Source organism: Saccopteryx bilineata, chromosome 3, assembly GCF_036850765.1.
Source record: "Saccopteryx bilineata isolate mSacBil1 chromosome 3, mSacBil1_pri_phased_curated, whole genome shotgun sequence".
Classification (NCBI taxonomy): domain Eukaryota; kingdom Metazoa; phylum Chordata; class Mammalia; order Chiroptera; family Emballonuridae; genus Saccopteryx; species Saccopteryx bilineata.
This window is the reverse complement of record NC_089492.1, coordinates 288,345,264-288,360,655: the sequence shown is the minus strand read 5'-3', so window position 1 is coordinate 288,360,655 and position 15,392 is coordinate 288,345,264. Positions and strand designations below refer to the sequence as shown.

The following is a 15,392-nucleotide window of genomic DNA, read 5'->3' as shown; positions in this document are numbered from 1 at the left end:
TCAGCAGGTTGAACATTCACATGATCTAATAATACCCAGAAACTTCATCCCAAAGAAGTTTTTCTAGAGACCCTCTTACACAGGAAACACACAAAAGAATATTTATAGCTACATTATTTGTAATTGCAAAAGCTGGAAACACCCACATGTCCTCTGGTAGAAAATGGATTGGTAAATTCCTGTTTATTTGCGAAATTATACAGCAGTCAAAATAAATGCATTCTAGCTACGCACCATCACGTGAAGGCGTCTTATAAATATTTAAGTCATTAAAGCAAGTGACAGAAGTCTTCACACAGCACAATATCATTGTCAGAAATCTCAAAAACACACAAAACTAAATAAAATAGTTTATGTTTATATAATTTTTTTTTAAAGCAAGGGTAACAGACCCAACATTCCTGAGCAAGGTCGCTTTGGGGTGGGGTGGGAAGGTAGGCAGAAGATGAGGGAGAGACACAGCACACCGATGGGTGCTCTGACCTTGACCATGGCCCTATAAAGGGTCAGATACTAAATAGCTTAGGCGGCACGGGCCATGGAGTCCCCTGTCACCACCATTCAACTCTGCTGTCATAATGCAGAGGCTGCCTTGGGCAATCAGTAAGTAAGTGGGTGTGGCTGTGCCTTCCAATAAGACTTCATTTATAGACTGAAATTTGAGTCTCATATAATTTTACATGTCATATTATACTTCTTTGGACTTTAAAAACCATGTATAAGCCTGACCTGGGGTGGCACAGTGGATAAAGCGTCAGTCTGGAATGGTGAGGTCCCAGGTTCAAAACCCTGAGTTTGACCAGACAAAGCACAGATGAGAAGCAGTCAGTGAACCACTAAAGTGAAGCAACTATGATCTTGCTTTCTCTTTCTCCCTCTCTACAATCAATAAATTAAAAAAAAAAAAAAAAAAAACACACACACACACACGTAAAAAAATAAATGTATATACTAGTCTTAGCTCCCAGGCTACACAAAGGCCCGTGGGGTCTCGGATTGGGCCCAGGGGAGTGTGGCCACTCCTGCACCAGCTCTACTCATCACGCTCGTGGGTCTCCATTCCCTGGCTGTGTTTCATTCCTGTTTCATGTATTAGTTTATATGTATAAAATATTATTTTTAAAGTCTTTATAAGAATTAAAAAGAAATGTAAGCCTTGGCTTAGAGGGGAGTAGGTAGGACCAGGGCAGAAGGACCAGGATGGAGGGGACCGCAGGATGCAAGGACATTTGACCTCTTTCCAAAACTCTTCCTCAAGGTCTGAGATTTTCTTTGCTCTGGACCCCAAACTTGGGCATTTATCATCATTTCCCCTCAACAGTGGGGGAGGCCGCTATGCTGAATGACTAAACCAGTGGGAGATTTAGTTGGAGATATTTTCTGCATTTCCTGGCTTGTTGTCCAATGTCATACTAACTCACACACACCCTCCCTGAATAATATGAGCTGCACCATTCATCTACATGACTGATTTAAAATATAATTCTCTCTGAATTTCAAAAAAAATAAGAAAAAACTAGCCCAAACCTGCCAAGTATCATCTAGAAAACGCCCCTTTGCCATCAGCTCTGTTCATCTGCTGTTCTGTCAAATGTGGTACATTTTTAAAAGCCAACTAGTTAGCACTTAGAAGAAACACGTTGGGGTAATCCTGGGAGTCATCTCGGAGGGCATGTTTCAGAACAGATAGACGTGGGGGCGGGTCGCTCCTGCTTCTCCGCTTCTCCGAGGGTTCTTCTTGGGAGCATCCCGGCAGCGCCTGGGCCTGCGCTCATGGTCTGCCCTCTTCTCCTTCCTCCTCTTCGGGAAACCGGCAGCTGCAGGCATCCTCCTCCTGGGCAGTTTGGACAGTTTTCATAAAGGCTGAAAAACAATTTCAAAGTTACGTAGCTTACCCTGGCCAGTTGGCTCAGCGGTAGAGCGTTGGCCCGGCGTCTGGAAGCCCCAGGTTTGATTCCCGGTCAGGGCACACAGGAGAAGTGTTCATCTGCTTCTCTACCCTTCCCCCTCTCCTTCCTCTCTATCTCTCTCTTCCCCTCCCGCAGCCAAGGCTCCATTGGAGCAAAGTTGGCCCAGGCGCTGAGGATGGCTCCATGGCCTCTGCCTCAGGCACTAGAATGGCTCTGGTTGCAACGGAGCAACGCCCCAGATGGGCAAAGCATCGCCCCCTGGTGGGCTTGCTAGGTGGATTCCAGTCCAGCACATGCGGGAGTCTGTCTGTTTGCCTCCCCACTTCTCACTTCAGAAAAATACAAAAGAAAAAAAAAAAAGAAAAGATACATATCTTTGGTCGTCTGTCTGAATCATGTAACTCTTACTTCCTAGAGATCCTAGTCATGGAACTAGCATCTCTAAGTAGCAAACATTCCCCCACTTAATTTCAACCAACTCATCAACAGGAGAGGTAATGGCAAGTGTGAACGTTTCTTACTCAGGATTATTTAAGATTTTTTTTCCTCTTTACCAAATATTTTTATTGGTCCTGAAAAAGGATGCTATCCTTTATTTTATACAGTGGCTAACAATACTCGTGAACATGACTCACTCATGCATGAAGTCGGTCAGGTAGTTTCAATGAGGGTTACTTAAATTACACACTCGACAGTTTCTTCTGAATGAAATGCTTATGGCACCAATGTTAAAGTCACTCCCCCTACTTCCGACTCTTACTAAGTAAAGAACTGACTTAGGCATTAGCTTCTATGTTTTCTTTTACATATCAGTCTAAAGTATTGGTGTTACTGCTGGGCAACTTTTACTCCTAAGCAGATATTTTTATAGCCAGACAAAGCACCAGGCCCTGCCCAATTCAACATGCTTGTTACTATATATATAAATAACCCATCGATCTCCAAGAATTTATGAAAAACTGGCAAGACATTCAGAAATACCAGTGGGATGTCTTGTCCCAACTAATTTTGTGAAATCAGTATTACACTGATGCCCAAACCAGACAAAGATGGTTCTAGAAAAGAAAACTACAATCACTGTCCCCTGGGAGTATACCTACAAAAAATATTAAAAAAAATTTTTTTTTTTTTAATTTTTCTGAAGTTGGAAATGGGGAGGCAGTCAAACCGCATGCGCCCACCCAGTATCCACCTGGCATGCCCACCAGGGGGTGATGCTCCACCCATCTGGGGCGTTGCTCTGTTGTGACCAGAGCCATTCTAGCGCCTGAGGCAGAGGCCATGGAACCATCCTCAGCACCCAGGCCAACTTTGCTCCAATGGAGCCTTGGCTGCAAGAGGGGAAGAGCGAGACAGAGAGGATGGAGAGGGGGAGGGGTGGAGAAGCAGATGGGCGCTTCTCCTGTGTGCCCTGGCCGGGAATCGAACCCGGGACTCCTGCACGCCAGGCCGACGCTCCACCACTGAACCAACCAGCCAGGGCCACCTACAAAAATTCTTAACAAAATATTAGTAAATATTAGCAAATATTAGACTCCAGCAATATAGAAAAAGAATTATATACTGTGAGCAGGCAGAGTTGAGTCCAGGGATGAAAGGCTGCTTCAGTATTCAAAAATGAATCTCTATAGCCTGACCAGGCGATGGCGCAGTGGATAGATAGATCATTGGACTGGGACACAGAGGACCCAGGTTCAAAACCCTGAGATCACTGGCTTGAGCACAGGCTCACCAGCTTGAGCACGGGGGTCGCTGGGTTGAGCGTAGGATCATAGACATGACCCCATGGTCACTGGCTTGAGCCCAAAGGTCACTGGCTTAAAGCCCAAGGATCTGTGTAATCCATCATCTTAACATGATGAAGGAGAAAAAAATCACACAACCATACCAAATTGATGCAGAGAAAGCACATGGCAAGATTCAACACGCATTCATGGTTCTTAAAATACTTCTCAGAAAACCAGAGATAGGGGAGGAACTTCCTCAACTTGATAAAGATCTACTATGAATCACATCATACTTACTGGTGAAAACTCAAATGTTTTCCCCTTAAAATTAGAAGCCAGGCAAGGACGTTCATTCACCTCTCTTATTCTACATAGCACTAGAAGTTCTAGCCAGCACAAGAAACCAAGAAAAAGAAATAAAAAGCAGAAAGATAGAGAAAGAAAAGATAAAACTTCCCTACTGGCAGACAGCATTATGGTCTATATCAAGGGTCCCCAAACTATGGCCCACGGGCCGCATGCGGCCCCCTAAGGCCATTTATCCGGCCCCCGCCGCACTTCCGGAAGGGGCACCTCTTTCATTGGTGGTCAGTGAGAGGAGCATAGTTCCCATTGAAATACTGGTCAGTTTGTTGATTTAAATTTACTTGTTCTTTATTTTAAATATTGTATTTGTTCCCGTTTTGTTTTTTTACTTTAAAATAAAATATGTGCAGTGTGCATGGGGATTTGTTCATAGTTTTTTTTATAGTCCGGCCCTCCAATGGTCTGAGGGACAGTGAACTGGCCCCCTGTGTATAAAGTTTGGGGACCCCTAGTCTATATAGAGAATCCCAAGAAATCTACAAAATGCTCCTACCACTAATAAATGAGTTCAGCAAATTCACAGGAAACAAAGTCAATCTGTAAACATCAGTGATATTCCTATATACTAGCAATGAACATGTGGAGACCAAAATTTAGGATACATATCATTTACAGTTGTTTTTAAAAAAATAAATTCTGAGGCCTCAATTTAGCAAAACATGCACAGGGCTTGCATGCTGAAAACTACAAAATGATGATACAATAAGTCAAAGGAAATATCAAGAAATGGAGAGACATACGGTGTTCATGGATCGGAATACTTAATGTAGTAACAATATCAGTCCTCCCCAAATTGATGTGCTAGTTTAACTCCATTGCTATCAGAATCCCAGCTGACTTTTTGTAGACCCATAAAAGATTATCTAGAAATGCATATGAAAATGCAAAGGGACTAGACTAGCTAAAAACAGTTGTGAAAAAGAAGAATAAAACGGGAGAAATCACTCTAACCTAACCACTACCCCATTTTAAGATGTCTTATAGGTCCAGTAATTAAGACTGTGTGTTGCCTGACCAGGCGGTGGCGCAGTGGATAGAGCGTCGGACTGGAATGCAAAGGACCCAAGTTCGAGACCCCGAGGTTGCCAGCTTGAGTGCAGGCTCATCTGGTTTGAGCAAAAGGTCACCAGCTTGAACCCAAGGTTGCTGGCTCAAGCAAGGGGTTACTCGGTCTGCTGAAGGCCCGTGGTCAAGGCACATATGAGAAAGCAATCAGTGAACAACTAAGGAGTTGCAAGCGCAACGAAAAACTAATGATTGATGCTTCTCATCTCTCTCCATTCTTGTCTATCTGTCCCTGTCTATCCCTCTCTGTGACTCACTCTCTGTCTCTGTAAAAAAAAAAAAAAAAAGACTGTGTGTTGTGGACAGAAGAATATACATGCAGATTGGTGGAATAGAAGAGAAAACGAGTAACAGCCCCTACACACCTGCGGCCAGCTGGTTTTTGACAAAGGCACAGAGGTGATTCAGCAGAGGGTGGGTGATGTCTTCAACAAATGGTGCTGGAGCTGCCGGACAGCCGTGGGCCCGAACAGCAAAAAAAAGATAAACCTGGATCTAAACCCCTCACACAATATACAAACCTTCACTGAAAATGGACCATAGAGTTCAATGTAAAACATGGAGACAAAAACAGAGGAGAAAAAATTAAATTTTTGCGACCTAGGACTTGTGAGGCATTCTTAGACATGATTCCATAGATAAAAAAGAAAACAAAACAAAACCTGGACTGCCTGACCAGGCGGTGGCACAGTGGATAGAGCATCAGACTGGGATGTGGAGGACCCAGGTTCAAAACCCCAAGGTCACTGGCTTGAGCAGGGGGGGGTCACTCACTCTGCTGCACCCCCCCATCAAGGTACATATAAGAAAGCAATCATTAAACAACTAAGCAGACTAAGGAGCCGCAATGAAGAATTGATGCTTTTCATCTCTCTCTTCCTGCCTGTTTGTCCCTATCTGTCCCTCTCTCTGTCTCTGTTTCAAAAAAACAAACAAACAAAACTTGGACTTTGTAAAAAATAAAATACTTTTTCTCTGCAAAAGCCCCTGGGAAGAGGATGAAAAGGCCATCTACAGACTGTGAGAGAATATGTACAAACTGCCTCATGTTACAAAGGAGTCCTATCTAGAAGAGATGAAGAATTCTCAAATGTCTATAGTAAACCAAACCACTTCAATCGAAAAAAAGGGCAAAAATCATGACGGAATATTTTTCTGAAGAAGATACGTGAACAGAGGAGGAGTGTCAGGCCCTGACTGGTTGGCTCAGTGGTAGAGCGTCAACCCAGCATATGGATGTCCCGGTTAGATTTCTGGTCAGGGCACACAGGAGAAGCGCCCCTCTGCTTCTCCACCCCTCCCCTCTTCTCTCTCTCTCCCCCTCCTGCAGCCATGGCTGGGTTGGAGCAAGTTGGCCCTCCAGCGTTGAGGATGGCTTCATGGGCTCGCCTCATGCACTAGCATAGTTAGGTTACCAAGCAATGGAGCTATGGCCCCAAATGCACAGAGCATCCCCTGGCCCCATAGACGGCTTGCCGAGTGGATCCCAGTCGGGACACATGCGGGAGTCTGTCTCTGCCTCCCCACTCTTCAGTTAAGAAAAGTTAAAAAAAAAATGAATGTGTGGAAAGATGCGCAGCCCCTCGGGAAAGGCCATGAGGACCCCAGGGGTTGTCGCTGCACCCCTACTGGAAAGCAGAGCGAGGGAACCGTGGTGACGCCAAGCGCTGGCTGGGCGCAGAGAAAGTGGGTGTCTCCTGTGTTGCTGGTGGGATGTTAAACGGTACAGCTCTTTGGAAAATAGTTTGATGGTTTCTTAAAAAACAAACAAACAAAAAAAACAACAAAAACCCCCACAAAAAACAGATTTGCCATGTGACCAGCAATCTCACTCCCGGGAATTTGTCTTGGAAATATGTGAACTTCTGTCCACATAAAACCTGTACAAAACCATTCATAGCAGCTTCAAAGGCAATACTCAAAACCTGGAAACCACCCCACGCTCTCCCTCGGTGAGTGGTGAGACAAGTTGGTCCACCCACACCAGGGATGACCTGTCAGCAAATTATGGAAACACACAGGGACTTGGCTGGATTTCAATGGCATTGAGTGAAACAGAGCCAATCCCCAAAAGTTATATATATATATATATATATATATATATATATATATATATATATATATATTCATGATATATATATATTCATGATCCATTTATATAACACTCTTGAGCCTGACCAGGCAGTGGCGCATCAGACTGGGATGTGGAGGACCCAGGTTCGAGACCCTGAGGTCACCAGCTTGAGCGCGGGCTCATCTGGTTTGAGCAGGGCTCACCAGCTTGAGCCCAAGGTTGCTGGCTCGAGCAAGGGGTCACTCGGTCTGCTGTAGCCCCCCCCACCCCGGGTCAAAGCACATATGAGAAATCAATCAATGAACAACTAAGGAGCCGCAACAAAGAATTGCTGTTTCTCATCTCTCTCCCTTCCTGACTGACTGTCCCTACCTGTCCCTCTTTCTGACCCTCTGTCTCTGCTAACCCCCCCCCCCCACCAAAAATCACTCTTAAAAAGACAAAATAGTAAAGATAGAAAACAGATATGTAGTTGCCAGGGGTCTGGGATGGGAGGCAGAGAGGGTGTGATGTGACTATGAAGGACAAGCAGGAGGGAGATCTTTGTGGTAGTGGAATAGTTCTGTGTATTGATGGCACTGGTGGTTACACCAATCTGCATGTGCGATAAAATGACATACAAGTATACACACCAAATGCACCAACATCACATGCCTCATTTTGATCTTGTACCATAGTGACATGAACTGTAACCCCATGAATGGCACATGAGACTTTTCTGTACCATCTTTACAACTTCCTGTGAATCTATAATTATTTCAAAATAGAAAGTTTCTAAAAATGACCTAAAATGTTTAAAAATGGAATACAGTTTCATTGGCAACTCATAAGGCTCTAATTACTCATAGATGCTTTTGAAAATCATTTTATAAAGGACATTGTGGCAGTTTGGGTGGCGATGGGCGGGTTAATTCTTTATGTGAAAGGTTTCGATCAAAGGCTTAGACCTCAACAAGAGAGTCAGAGAGCAAACCACAGATTGGAAAAAGATATTTGCAGAGCATGGGCAACAGGTGAAAGGATTCCTGTGCGTTAATAAGAAAAGGGCAGACAACCCAATAGAAAAATGCTCAAAAGACTTGATCGGCACTTCACAAAAGAGGAAATCCAAGCAGCCGGTATAACATGAGAAAAGTCCCATCTCACTAGAAATCAGGGAAATGCAAATTAGAACCACAATGAGATCTACTATCCACCCACCAGAGAGATAAAAATTAGGAAGTCTGACTATGCCAGTGTCAGCAAAGATTGGAGCAGAAGGAACTTGCCTCAGCAGCTGGGAAAGTGACAGTGGGGCCCCACCATTGTTCTCTACAGTTTGGTATATCTATTAAGGACCTAGAAATTTTATTTCTAGGTTAAAAAACACACACACAGAAACATGTGCTTATGTGTACTGAGATAAGCAGACAAAAATATTGGAACCCCATTGTCTATAATAGCCCCACACTGGATTACAGACAATAATAGAAGGGATCAACAAAAGATGAAGTTGTCATTCAATAGAAGAGTGTTGGACAATAGAAATCAATTAAGGTAAATGCAATACTTGGATGAATCATAATAACACAATGTGTCAGGAAAGAAAGCAGAGACAGACTAGATACAGAAAATACAGAATAGATACATGTCATTTCACTTGTAAGAAGTTTGCAAGCAGCCAAAATAGACTGTTGTTAGGTAGCGAAACTATAAATAAGAGCAAGGGAGTGACTACCACAGAATTCTAGGTGGGTCGGGTCTGGTGGGGCGGAGGCTTTTCATCTGGAAGGACAGGCAGGGCTTTTTAGGAGTGGATAACCTTCTGTTTCTTGACCCAGGAAGGGGGATGTGGGTGTTTATTTTGCAAGAATCTGTTAACTTGACCTGATTGCATCTTTTCCTGTATGTGATATCGCGCAGCGTAAAAAGATTTTCTATTTGTTTTCAAAAGATCCTCTATACGAGTTAGTGTGGTGCACCTTTAGATAAGACTACTGAGACTGTCCCTCCTATATTGCTAACATTGTGGGCTACAGCATAGCCTCTCGGAGTCTAGCCTGGATCTATGGTTCTGTCCTCCATGAAGACAAAGAACAGGTTGTCCATTCCCACCCTCCATCTACAAGCCTTTTGGAATAAATACTAATAAAGACTAATAGGTGTCATTGAGTAAGTGCTGACTCTTGCCTAGCACTTGCCAAGTTCTGTATGGAAATAGAATCATAGTTCAGTAAAGGAAGTCCACTATTAAAGTATCTCATTTACTCCAGATTAGTGTCCTATCCCTCTATCGGACGGACACCCTCTGAGTTCTCTGTGCCTTCTCACCCTGCGAGTCTGGCCCAGGGTGAGGCCACTAAGCAGGCTGAGGAACAGGGTACTGCCCCTCGTTATTTTCTGATCCCCCTTCTCCTAGGTCCTATGTGCACGACTGACTCTCCACACACACATGCACACCTACACACACACACACACACATGCACTCACATGCACACACACACAGAGTTATCCAAGACTGCACATACTTAAATTGCCATTTCTCTGGGACCCTTGGGTTATGTTCTGCTCTTGCCAGTTCTCTTGGCCTGACACTATTGACACTTGGGCCAGGCAGCTGTTTGCTGGGGGCATCCCAGCCCGCTCACTGGATGTCAGAAGCATCCCACCCTGCCCCCCCCCCAGGGAGTGACCCCCGAAACATCTGAAAAGATGTTGCCAAACATCCCCTTGCCCGATAATCATGGCGTTATACTAACCTAGTTTCTAGAACGTAAATCGCCATCTTTCCCTTTCTACTGTAAAATGCCTGGCCCCAGAAGAGCTCACATCGGACACACATCTATTAGTCTTACGTTGCTTGAATATGTACAGCAGTTTCTTCCTGCCATGTTTAACGACAGAGAAGCGGAGCGTGAGGAAGAACAACAGGAACAGCGCCAAGGTCACCACCAGTGCCAGAACGAAGATGCTGATCATGGGGGCGTGGCCTTGGAAAGAGGAGCAGAGATGCATGAGACAGCGTCACCCGCGAGGATCCTCATGTTGCTACCCAGCTGCACACCCTCAGCCCGGGGAGAAGTGGTCTGGGCAAAGAGGACCCTGGCCTCCTCCAACCAGCTGATGTAGTGAACTTGCCAGCATGTGAAGAAAACTTTCTTTAAAGAAAACATTTAAAAACCTTAATAATTTTCTTAGAGACCCACAAAAATGAAGGGCTTTGGCTTTTCTCTATTTACCTTTCTGCATTTGACACAGAGACTACAGGACGCTGTGGTTTCCTTTACTGGGCTTTATCGAAGGTACGGTGTGGTCTGGGTCAGGTCTCACCTTGCTCTGCTTACTAACGAACGTCCCGGACTAAACGACAAATGCCTCAAAAATCAAGAGGTCCCCCAATGCCAGGGTAAGAGGAGGGAGGCCGGCAGCAGGCGCCCCCTGGAGGCAGGGACCAGGGATGGGAGACCTCGCGATACTGGGGGAGTCAGATTCCAATGGGAATAGCCAGGGGACAGTCACATTGATTTGACAGCAACAAACCAGCTACCTGGCTTTGTGGCAGGGGCAGGCACGGTGGTGGCAGATGTGCCTGAAGAGAAGTTGCCCGAAGCTGGTCCACACACCACATCTTGCTCCTTGGTCCCATGCACAAGTACCGTCTTCCCAGCCAAAGAACAGCTTTGACGGTTCAACAAAAAAGAGGTTCAGATCATTAATTTGGGTACAGAGCATCAGAATGAAAAACATTTGACATTTTCTGCCCAATGAAGTGGCCCTAGTGACAAAGATTGAAACACCCACCCTTGACCACCTGGCTCCCTCCAGAGTTCACTCAGCTCTGGTGGTTCTCCATGATTCACCCCACTCCACCCACGGAACCGGACTCTCCTTCCTCTGGAGGAGCCTGGCCCGGTGACAGCGCAGCTCCGACAGTTTGCCTGGTTAGTCTGTCCCTCCCCCCTCCCCCACCCGTTCTCCAGAGCTCAGTTCAGTCCCACCTCCCATGCGGACTCATTTGACTCTTCTGAATGACTGGTGTTGAAACACCTTTTAAAAAAGAAAAAACAAACTTTCCAATCTGTTACAGGTCCCTATTTTCGTAAACCACAGTAAGAATGTAAATGTAAAATAATAATAAAGATAATTTTCTACTAAGAAAGTCAAATGAAAAAAAGGGCAAAGGCATACAACCTACAGGACCTAAGTCTTTTTTATTATTAGAGCTGCCGGGTGCACAGGACCGCCAGTTTGCCTTAAAAGCCTCAGAATGCTTCCTCTTCATGCCTGCGGAGCTCTGGCCATGACAGGGACAGGCAGCAGGCTGTGCATCAGCACCTGTCGGCGGACCACACTGTGAGTAGGTCGGGTCCAGATAGCACAAGTCAACTGCAGTCTCCCTATGTCCACTGTTGGCCGCCTTCACTACCTGTGATGTCCTGTTTGCTCACGTCCACATTATGTTTTTGAGGGAACTGTGCAGACTTGTGCATCCGTCTCAGTGCTGGGCACTGCCCACCTAAAGATGAACTGGTTAAGGATGGAAGGGAAGAGGCAGCAGAGAGACCGGAAGGAAGCAGAACACCTGGGACAGACAGTAACAGAGTCCCATTGGCCACTCTGACCTGGACGCTCTGGGCACTGTTTCTGGAGAAAATGCCCAATTTGCGTATCAAGTCTGTGTTCCTATCCTGTCCTCCACTCTGCCTCATCCTGTGCTATTCCATGTCTACACTTGATTGATTTTAAAAAGCTTCACTGATAACATCCTTTGTCTTAAAAAAGAAAAGGAAAGAAATTAACCCCGATTCTTTGTTGCATAAGCACAAGGAAATTATACATACTCAGTCCAGGGTCGACAGGTGCCACGCTTCTGATCATTAAATGTCCCAAAGTTACAGTCTCTACAACCTGGTGTAACAATCGAAGCAATAATTAAAAAGGAAGCATTGTCATCATTTCATAACTTTCCCTGGGATGAACCGAGTCACGTCATCAAGTCATGACCTTAATTCAGTCTACACAGAGATTGTTCGATGATTGTTGGAACCGAACCCTAAGATGGCTGACGTTTTCCATCCGTCAGCACGCAGCAGTGTGTCTGTGCGTGCAGAACGTGTGAAAACGTGTGGTCCTGTGAATAACAAGTGTGATTTCGAATCACTTCCATCGATTGAAAAACGGTTTGTAACTCTCCTATATTTGACTCAGCAGCTCATTCCTTGTTACTTCAAGGGTCTAGAGATCTGCTTTCTTTTATATTCAAAAGGCCCAGAGCGCACTTTAGCGCTGACAGCTAGGAATCGGCTCTCTGGGTTGACCTCTCTCCCACATGCCTTCAGGTCTAAGAAGGTACATCCCATAGTAATTTGAGTCTTTATTCCTTCATCTTCCCTTTGCCTGGAACAATAATAATGTGATTAACCTGCCACTTATTTGGAGTATGCTATTTCTTTATTTGGCTTATTATAATTTGGCTTAATATAAGAGGTATTATTCTGTATGCCTTTAGCTTGTGAAATTGCCAGAGTGCATGCATCTGTGTTAAATAAATTTTTAAAAGACAAAAACAACAATACCTAAGCTAATGACTTACGTCTAGATAACAAAGTTGCATGAGACTGATGAAGACCATGCTTACCGTCTGTGGTTAATTCTTGACCTTGTTTACAGTCCTGTGTACACATGGTACATCCAGCCCCTTGGCAGTAGAATCCTGCGAAGCACTCGCATTCTGCGTTGCTGGTGGGGGAGCATGCCTTCTTAGTCCTGAAAACACCTACAAAGCCCTCCAACGTTACATTGCACCTGACCTCCAAATCCAGGAAACAAATGTATGTTTTGCAATAAAAAACCATGCTCACTCTCCTTAAACTGTTCCCAGCGACCTTAGAGTATTACATTTTACTTTTGCATCTGGATATAAGACATTTTTTACACTATGCTAATGGAAATGTTCTCTCTTGTTAAATGAATGCTTCCTCCAGTATTTATAAAGCTCAGTCCACAAATAAGTGCTGTCACGGTAGGTTAGCTCACTGGGTCTGTCTCCTGCCAGAAGGACCAGCACCTCTGACACTGGACTGTCAGTAGAGATCCGTACTCTAGGGGATAAGGTCTTGGCTTCCCAGAGAGCCCCCAAATGAAGAATACATCTTTGAAATCATACCTTCACACCGCCGGCAGATGTCACAGGCCTTTTGTCCACTGGTGCTGGAGAAACTGTTTGAAGGACAGGGAATGCAAATCCGATCCTTGCTTTCCCCACAAAAAGTACCTGAGAAGGTAGATCACAGCTGTCCATGTTTGACAATGGATTATTGCCACTCGGGGCACTGTGAAGTTCAAAAGAAAACTAGACTATGGAACAATAATTAGTTTTCTAGCTGCCACCATGATAGACTTTATTTTGTTTATGGAGTTTTTAAAAGTATACATTGAGTCCTGGCCAGTTTGCTCAGTGGTAGAGCATCAGCCTGGTATGTGGAAGTCCCAGGTTCGATTCCCAACCACGGCACACAGGAGAAGCACCCATCTACTTCTCCACCCTTCTCCCTCTCCTTTCTCTCTCTCTCTTCCCCTCCCGCAGCCAAGGCTCCACAGGAGCAAAGTTGGCCCGGGCACTGAGGATGGCTCCATGGCCTCCGCCTCAGGCGCTAGAATGGCTCCAGCCGCAGTGGAGCAATGCCTCCAATGGGCAGAGCATCGCCCCCTGGTGGGCATGCTGGGTGGCTCCTGGTAGGGCACATGCGGGAGTCTGTCTCTCTGCCTCCCCGCTTCTCACTTCAGGAAGAAAAAAAAAAGTATACATTGGCGCCTGGCCTGTGGTGGCACAGTGGATAAAGCGTTGACCTGGAATGCTGAGGTTGCCAGTTCAAAACCCTCGGCTTGCTGGATCAAGGCACGTACCAGAAGCAACAAGCAAGCATGGAACAACTAACGTGATGCAACAACTATGAGTTGATACTTCTTGCTCCCCATTCCCTTCTCCTATCTGTAAAATCAATAAATAAAATCTTTAAAAGTACCATGTACATTTGTAAGATGGCCCTCAGCACAGTCACAGAAATAAGAATAACGTAAGTATAGACATTGCAACAAATAAGTCCACAGAAAGAAAATAGTTTCCTTTAGCTATTGAATAAAGCAGAATGAGTTGTCTTAATCAATGGAGATCAATATGATGAGATTCAGGAGAGGATTGATATCCTTCATTGGTACCCGTGTCTGCCTTCCCCCACTCTGTGCTCCCCCCTGCTTATTCCCTGCTGTGCCCCCAGTTTGAGCACCGGTTCTCACACACACGGCTAACATTTATTGAGGTCTTCTCGTGAGTAAGTCCAGCATAGGATCCTCCCAGCAAGTAAGTCTATGAAACAGATTCTCTCAGTATCTCTAGATGACAAACTGGGGCACCACAATTAAGTGACTTGGCTTTGTTTACACAGATGAAGAAAAAGCATCCTGGAAATATTCATAAATGAATGAACAAAAGGTCACTAAAGCAGAGCTCATTGGCCCTGACTACTGGACTCCCTGAACCATGTTTTCAACAGAACAGAAACTTGGTTCTTACCAGCTGGGCAGTAACTGCAGGTATCCTGCATGGATCTTGCCCTGTCAACATTCATCACCAACAGCACCGTAGCCACCAGGTTGTAATACCCTTTTCCCATGATGATGTCTTCCACGGATATGGTACTAGTAAAGCAGATCCCAGAAGAATTTTAATCAAAGTTGGCTGTTTCACAAATACCACTCTGCAAAAGGTAAACATTTAGAGGAATGAGGTGGTTTCTCCATTCAGACTTATACATCTCCGTCATTACCTGTATGATTCCACAAGACTAACTCGGGGTTTTTTCGAGAACGATTAGTAAAGGAAAGGCAGTAAATTTGAAAAAGATGGCCCTGGACAGTTGGCTCAGTGGTGGAGCACTGGCCTGGCATGTGGATGTCCCAGGTCAATTCCAGGTCAGGGCACACAGGAGAAGTGACCATCTGCTTCTCCACCCCTCCCCTTTTCCCTTCTTTCTCTCTCTCTCTCTTCTCCTCCTGTAGCCATGGTTTGGTTAGAGCAAGTTGGCCCCAGCACTGAGGATGGCTCCATGACCTTGCCTCAGGCACTAAAATAGCTTGGTTGCTGAGCAATGGAGCAACAGCCCTAGATGGCGGAGTATCTCCTGGTAGGGGTCTTGCTGGGTGGATTCCAGTCAGGGTGTGTGCAGGAATCTGTCTCTCTGCCTCCCTGCTTCTCACTTAAGAGAAAAAAAA

At 45.1% G+C, this 15,392-nt stretch overlaps 1 protein-coding gene across 1 annotated transcript; it reads right to left on the bottom strand.

Moving 5' to 3' along the window:
• Nucleotides 1-921: 921 nt before the first annotated feature.
• TNFRSF9 (TNF receptor superfamily member 9) lies at nucleotides 922-14,862 on the bottom strand. The gene is made up of 7 exons (XM_066265183.1): nucleotides 14,695-14,862; nucleotides 13,288-13,395; nucleotides 12,760-12,897; nucleotides 11,963-12,029; nucleotides 10,669-10,799; nucleotides 9,977-10,111; nucleotides 922-1,863 (listed from the first exon to the last, which is right to left on the bottom strand). Exons 1-7 carry the CDS (start codon nucleotides 14,792-14,794, stop codon nucleotides 1,772-1,774), a joined length of 771 nt encoding a protein of 256 aa, XP_066121280.1. The 5' UTR covers nucleotides 14,795-14,862; the 3' UTR covers nucleotides 922-1,771.
• Nucleotides 14,863-15,392: the final 530 nt, after the last annotated feature.

What these genes read in the sequence shown, in the direction of transcription:
- TNFRSF9 (XM_066265183.1), bottom strand. Translation starts at nt 14,794, where the DNA reads ATGGGAAAAGGGTATTACAACCTGGTGGCTACGGTGCTGTTGGTGATG. An exon ending in CTGCAGTTACTGCCCAGCTG is followed by an intron (nt 13,396 to 14,694) that starts GTAAGAACCAAG and finishes CTACCTTCTCAG; the next exon opens with GTACTTTTTGTGGGGAAAGC. An exon ending in ACCTGTCGACCCTGGACTGA is followed by an intron (nt 10,800 to 11,962) that starts GTATGTATAATT and finishes GAACCGTCAAAG; the next exon opens with CTGTTCTTTGGCTGGGAAGA.